This window comes from Austrofundulus limnaeus, unplaced genomic scaffold, assembly GCF_001266775.1.
Source record: "Austrofundulus limnaeus strain Quisiro unplaced genomic scaffold, Austrofundulus_limnaeus-1.0 Scaffold126, whole genome shotgun sequence".
In the NCBI taxonomy this organism is placed as follows: domain Eukaryota; kingdom Metazoa; phylum Chordata; class Actinopteri; order Cyprinodontiformes; family Rivulidae; genus Austrofundulus; species Austrofundulus limnaeus.
In genome coordinates this window covers 598,009-605,647 of record NW_013952528.1, presented here as the reverse complement: position 1 = coordinate 605,647, position 7,639 = coordinate 598,009, and the positions used below count along the sequence as shown (strand labels likewise).

General features: G+C 38.6%; 1 protein-coding gene across 1 annotated transcript in view; it reads left to right on the top strand.

The window, feature by feature from the left end:
• The window catches only part of drosha (drosha ribonuclease III), a gene marked incomplete in the record, with an annotated part of 133,569 nt that overhangs the window by 40,026 nt on the left and 85,904 nt on the right, over positions 1 to 7,639 (top strand). The window contains 1 exon segment of the mRNA XM_014015259.1: positions 5,333 to 5,440. Coding sequence (XP_013870713.1) covers positions 5,333 to 5,440 — 108 coding nt within the window.

Below are 7,639 nucleotides of genomic sequence, written 5' to 3'. Positions count from 1 at the left end.
AGTGTTAAATTAACCAGTTTTATGCTGCGGAATTAGGGTAATTGTCATTTTAAACAAAACTTGGAAATAATTATTCAAGATCTCATGCTCAGACTGTTTTGTAAATCACTCTTTGCTACTACCACATCAAGTTCTAGTTCAATATCTGTTGGCTGTGGTGGCCATATCGAATTGGTTTGACACTGAGCTTTAGTGGTACATCCTGTTTAGTGGTGCATACTGTTAATGATTGTACAGCACCTTGTGAATATATTTTTGTGAAAGGATTTTTATAAATAAAACTTACTTACTTACATCCAATGACTTCTTTGTGGAAACTTCCTCAAAGGGACACGTCATGCTTCTAAATCCTTCATTTTCAAGTTTAAGTGATTCAGTTTGGTCTATGTAAAATGGATCTACAATTCTTCGTTCTGAATTCCTTGTCATTATAGTTCCACAGATCCTCTTTCACCGTTTTTTCTACAGTGTGTCTGAGAACAACTTGTATAGGTGGAATCACTTTAAAAGCAAATATAGCACTTCATACCCCACCTCCCTTCAGGTCTCATGCTGCTTTCCAGTTGTACTCTGAGGTCGGAATTTTGGTCAATACCCAACCAAGAATGACATCATCATTTTAACATGGCTGCTCCTCGCATCAACAGTACGTGAAAGTCTTACTTTTACGAATTTTAGCAGTTCTGTGTTGTTTACTTGTCAAACATACTTATAGTACTTTATAGCGRTTATTAGGTGATCTGTTTTGATCATTTCTTATTTTCATAGCAAATATTTGAATATGTGTCTGTGGTGCAGAAACCTTTTATTTACATTGATAAAACAGCGGAAGACTCATCCGTCCAGCCTTACACCTTGAATATAGCCTGGTAAAAACCAGACCCTTGTCCTTCGCTTTGCTTCGTACGAGGGTCTGGACTCTCGGCTATAGAGAAACGATTCTTGCTGGAGGCGTGGCCTCTKTTGAAGTTTAAAACGATTGGATCTGTTGGCTGCGACGTGTGTGTGACGTATGTCGCCAGCTCCACTGTGAAGGAGGCTAAGCTAAGAAGCTAACCGGWAATTGCGTGCGCTGTAAACAACCCTATTGAGAGGAGAGAAGTACCGAGCCGAACAAGACGGCTGTAAATGAGAGCTGCTGCTTTGTCAGATAAATTTAATTTAATTTGGAAGCCTTTTCAACACGGACTGGCTTCATTCACTTCCTCCACTGCCATWTGCTAAACTAACTAGCAGACATTGCTTAGAAAATCAACGTTCTGTTCTCTGATTGGCCCAGACAAAAATTCTCCTGTAGAAATCCTTGTCTATGGGAGAAATCCCAGAAGGAGCAGTGAAGTGAAACTAGAATTGAACAGAACTGCGGAAGGCAAGGGCCAGGCTATTTTGAATACAGAGTTTGACCCAGAACGAGAGGAGAATGAAGACGACAAACTTGCAGAACCTCAAATTTGCATAATTGGTTAGCCAGAATTCCATGGCCTTGTTTTCAAGTTCTGCAGCAAAATGTGATGGTGATATTCAAAATACATAGGTAAACAGAACAGTTTGATAAATATGACTCAAACAGAATACAAAGATTTCWACATAGCACCGGGAGAGACTAAATTCAAATTTTCTGCACTCCTACAGTCTCCCAAGTACACAACAAAATGTATTTAAGGGCTGAAAAAGTGAATTTTGCATCATATTTCMACTTTAAAATCCATCCAGTAGTTCATAAGATATTTTGCTGACAGAAACGCGAACAATTATTTAACAATTATTTAAAAAAAGGCATGAAAAYTGACTGGCAAATCTGGAAATTTGAGTCTGGAAGGCAACCCTGTCTTGACTAAGAACTGACTGATAGAAATGGGAGACAAATTCCCCCAAAAGAAAAAAAAAAAAAAACCTGAACAATTATCTTTCTTATACATCTCCGTATGTGCAGCTCCATTCAAGCAGACACTGACAGAAACTTTGCCTCTGATCTCTCATCTCGCCGCATCACTTCTCCATTCAAGTGTCAGAATGTGCATAAGCAAAGTGGACTCCCGCCGTGCTGCAGCAGTTACACTGTTCATCAAGTAATGACTCCGACCCCACACTTTATTTACATACAACTTCACTGATGTGCTGTGTTTCAGCAGCAAAAAATAAATAAATAAATAAATAAAATAAAATAAATAAAAAATAAAAATAACACACTAAAACGGGATGGGATTTTATTTTTATCTGTCTCTGGGTTCCAGGGGAATATTTCAGGGCATGCTCGGATATATGTGTACTTGTAATTTAGCACGTGCAGCCTTAATGAGCGCCGAAGCGTAAACAGCACGCTGTGCACACCGGAACATACAGTGTGTGTTTGTGGGTTTGTCACTGTAATGAAATCGAACAGCACGCCGTTGCTACTTTACTATACTTTAATTTATTGTCAATTCCAGTAATTTTGGCCTCTTACTCAGAGGATAATTGGCGCCGGCGCTGCACGTCTTTTTCGCCGAGTGCATCCCCCATYGCTGTCTGCGCTGGAGATGGCCCACAGCTGATACTCGGGCTCACATTTGGAGAGAAATGACTGAAAGTTTTAGCCTCGCAAGTCAGACCTCTCTTACAGCAAGGTCTAGCGAAGAAGAATCCGATCCATAATTGCTGTCCAATTATATTTGCTTCAAGCTGTACTGCTGAGACTAATTGCTTCATGAATAATTTCAGTTCGAACTCCAGCGCTGCACTCTGCACGCCGTGTGACACAGACGAGAGATGGCCGCTAAAAGTGACCCCAAATTTCTTCATTCTGAAAGCAGTTGGGTTTTCTATTCGAAGCAGCTCTCTTGTTACTGTCACTCAGCTACGCCAAGGTTTTAGACTTGAAAGGGTTCATTTTTGTTTGTTTTGACTCACTACAGGTATTTTTTTTATCTTCTTTTGATTTGTCTCTGTATTTATTTATTTTTTTGCCTCTTATCACATTACTGTTAAGGCCATGAAGTATCCAAAAACTTGTTGAAATACAAGTGTTATTATTTTTTTACTCCTCTCTGCAGCAGTAAACATACCAGTGGGTAAGAAATGACCCTGTTCTTCATATTAAATAACTAAATGCCTAGATATAATATACTATGTGAAATGACTACTTGTGACAGAATATGAACTAATGAAAGTGAATAGAAATAACAGAACAGGTACTTTTTATTTACTTAATTAATTTTATGGAACTCAAGCTTGTCAAAATAACTTGTTTTCCTTACTTGCSCATATTTTCCATYCATTGTCWTAACCCATTTCTTCCTTTCAGGGTCATGGATGCCCATAGCCAGTAGTCACTGTGAGAGGGGTGGGGGACACCATGGACAGGTCATAAGTCCATCACAGGGACACATTTAKACAAAYGACCATTCACTCTSTCACACCTAGGGACAATTTAGAGTTACCAATCAGACTAACAATCATGTTCATGGTTTGTGGGAGGAAACCAAAGTACACAGAGAAAACCCACTCATGCATGGACAGAACATGCAAACTTTACCCAGAAAGATCCYGCATCGGGACTTGATCCTGCAACCTTCTTGGTGAGAAGCAACAGCTCTACCAACTGAGCCTCTGTGCCTCCTATTTTCCTCCTCTTATATATTTCGATAGAGTATAGTTWTCTGATGCAGTCTGTAAAACCAAAATACTGGCACTGGTTTTACATTGGRTCATGGTTGTCCCGCCTCTGGATTTAGCTGCTTTTTCTCACTGTATCATATATGTTCATCTAATATGAAGGTAAATAATAAGAAATACAAGAGCTAGAAAATAAAATGACAGTAGAAAATAAGAGTTCCCTTGAATTATGTAAATGTAGAGGTATAAAATAAGCATTTGCTTGAATAAATAAAAACAGATTATAGAAGAACAATACCTTTTTAAAAGAAGTTGTAATATAAATGTACTATTGTTATTTACTTACTGAATTACTCATCTTGGAAAACTAAATTAAAAAACACTTTCTACCCAAATAAATGACTAACTACAGAATTTAGATTTGTTTGTGTGAATACTTTTTAATAACTGATTTGCACATTTGCAAAAGTGAACATTTATTATTTCATATCTGTGACAATATGCAAATTTACACTTTGCTTATTTACACAGTATAGTTATTTGCTGTTCTAAAATTGTATCAGTATTACACAACTATTTATACCATACATTCTGCATTGTAATCACTAATTTACTTACAAGGAGAACATTCAAACTCTGCACAGAAAGATCCCAGGTGCTGTGAGGCATCAATGCTAACCACTGAGCCGTCATTGCTGCCAACCAAACGCCTCAACTAAATCAATACCACCCCCCCTTGAAACACCTAATGATGCCTACCTTGATTTTAATTTAAGATGCAAATCAATGGGAATAAACTTATAAAACCTTGTGGTGAAATAAATCATCTTAGTGATGTGATTTATGCTTGAAAGATTTTCGCCTGTTGGCCTGGTTGGATGGTGTCCAAAATATCCAAACGTGATTTGTGCTGGTAAATTACAACTTTCTCACCGTTTAATTAGTGAGGTATCAACTCCAACAARCCCCCACCTCGCCTTTCTGTTCGCACACATTTACTCAGTCACTCATCAGAACAGGTCAGGAGCAGCAGACTCGACCAGGGCCTGCCTTTGTTTAATTGGCTGCTTAACAAGGCTTGGRGACCGTGTCACCGCGGCCCCTGTGATGGCCCCGGGGCCGTGTGGCCATGCCGCTTGTACCCGCTGGGCTTCCTGCTCCCCAGCAGCACTAATTAAAACATGCGTGGCACCGTCGTCTCTGGTGTGGTGGCACGGGGTTAATGTGTGTACACCAGCCTGGGCTACACTTCTTCCGACATGATGAGCCTCCAGTAATGATTTTCTAGATTGGCTCTCTAAGTCATTTGCTGACCGCTGGCCATTTTTTCTCCACAACTCCTCCACCTGCTCCTCCTCCGCCTTCACTTTTTTCCCTACTTTGGTGAAACTTTTTCTTTTTCATATGTGAGGGTCAGAAGGGGCTGTCAGTGTTTGCTCAAAGGTAAGCATGTCAGGTTGTCAGGGAGGGCTTGAATTCGACTGTCCTGTCCAAATGTGTTTCCCTCCCGTCCTCTGTCATTCCCTCGCACACTGCAGAAATTGGCTTTTTGATTATTTCATCTCTGTGTTGCAGAGCTCCTCTTAATAAATAATGACGGGCTGATTGATTTCTCCCTTCGCTGTTCCCTCCAACCATCCTTCTTCTTCATCACGTTTTCCATCAGAACATGTTCCCTTCACTCCCCTTTCATACAAGACATGATCCTTACTTTTCTATTCTTTCTGTCATCCAACAGCATGCCATGATGCTCCCTGTTCTCACCCATCACATCCGATACCACCAGTGTCTGATGCACCTGGATAAGTTGATTGGCTACGTCTTCAAGGACCGCTGCCTCCTTCAGGTAAGGCCCAGTGACACACTGGTGCATACACATCAAAAGCTGCATTATTTACAGGCTGGTATAGCTGGTAACTTGGTGGGTCCAGGTCATCGGCTGGTGATCRGAATTGTAGGTCTAGAACTGCCTGTCCCTTTCTTGGAGGGAAAMCAAAAACAACACAAGTAGACGGTGATTTCAACACCAGAAGAAGAATGGTTAGAATTTAAAATGTGATCAGACTTAGAAGAAATACTTCAGTAATTGATATAATTTTAAAAATTTGYCACAGGTGTGTATAACTACGTCACAAGATTTGAGAGCATTGTGAAATGAGGAGGAACTGGCAAAAAGAAAACTCAAAATTCTTCTTCCTTTTTTTATTTTATTTTTTTACAATTTCCTATTTTGAACCCCTGAGTGCCACGCACACACGCACACACAACACAATACACATAGAGACTGAGTGACAGATAGGCATGCTTCAGTAAAACGATGCTTTAACTTGGTATTTTCTGATTGTTTAGCTGGTGACTGGAATCAGACAATTTTCTGTTTCACTGACAGTGACTGTCCTGTCCTACACACAAAAAAATCTATTTTATTTTTATTTTATGAATGTTTCATAGCTGTTTTGTAAAGTGTTTAAAAATCAAGTCAGAGAAAACACAAACTATAAGTAAAAAGTGTTTTCTTGGTCGATTTATTTGGTGTGCAAAACATTTGGATTGTCTAGTTGAATGGATTTTGATGTCACTCTTGCATTTTTGGTATCATGATCAATTTTACAAAACAAAATTATGAATARCATTATATGCCAGCAGAGGTTTCAAAATAGACTAATTACATCAATGTTGCATCTGTTTTTGCAAATGCCTTAGTGTAGTTTTTCCCTGGGTTGTTGCTGGTGGAAACTAGTTATCGATTAAAAGAATTGTGAGAAAATAGGCAAATGTCCTGTTTAAGTGTCACTGAATCAACCAAGTGACTAGCTGCTTTTAATGTGGTTCAGTCAAATATGGGTGATCTAAAACTTGTCTTGAATAAATCTAAAGTAATGCTGTTTTCTAACACTAAACCAAAGTCTAAACCACAGTTGTTGCTGCCCATTATCACATTTCAAGGCTCTCGGAATGAGTTAGAATCTCAATATAAAAACGTAGTTTTATTATTGATGGATCTTCGAACTTTGTTACCCATATTGAACAAGTGGTAAAAAAGTAGAAAATAATGTTGGGAAGTTGGATTTTTATTTTAGAATTAGAGCTGCCACATTTTTGCCCATCTTAAACTACAGAGATGTGATTTATATGATATTATCTTCTCCCTGGTTGCATTTGTTGGGCTCTGTATACTAAGGAGCCTTTTATTTTATCACAGGTCTTAGAGGCTTTACTCACTGCTGTCTTCTGCATACCAGTGTATACCTGCAGATTCACTCATTGGTCCAATCTAATTTACAAAGCAAACTTGGGTTTACTCCGCCCTTAACTCCTGTTCGATATCATTAAAAAAAACTCAAGAGGTCGTTTTCTGCACTCAGATGAGTTCATTTTACTAACTGTACCTAAGGTTTGCACTGTTGACAGCAAAAGTTCCTTTCACTTTGCTGCTCCTTGAGACTGGAATCTACTGCAGAGAGACGAAGTTGAAGGAGCCGGTCTATTTGAATGTTTTTAGGGCCATTCTTAAACATGAGACATTTGTTTGTAAATGTTTTGACTGATTTTRTACTCCATTTTAAGTCTATCGTTTTTTCTGTTTTTTATATTTTATTTATCTTGATATATTTAATTGTACTTTAATATCTGTGGTTTGAGATTTGGTAATGTCTGTGCCAAGTGTTTAGCCATTCTCTTGGTCTCCCTTGAAAAACAGATTTTTAAATACATGGTATTTAAATAAATAAAACTAGCGAACAATGCTGCATTTCTCACAACCAGTTTTGGAAAGTCATAGCTCTCTTTTGACATAATGGCTTAAAAGTAAAAACTTACAGCATTTTATGATATTTGAAGGAGTGTCCAATTTTTTAGAGACTTTGGCTACGTTCACACTGCAGGCAAATCCGACCCAAATCCGATTTTTTTGACCCATCTGACTCATATCCGATTTTTTTATGACAGTCTGAACGCGACAAATCCGATTTTTTCAAGTCCGACTCAGGCCGTTTCAGTATGTGGTTTTAAATCGGATTCATATCTGATGTTTTCAAAGTGACTG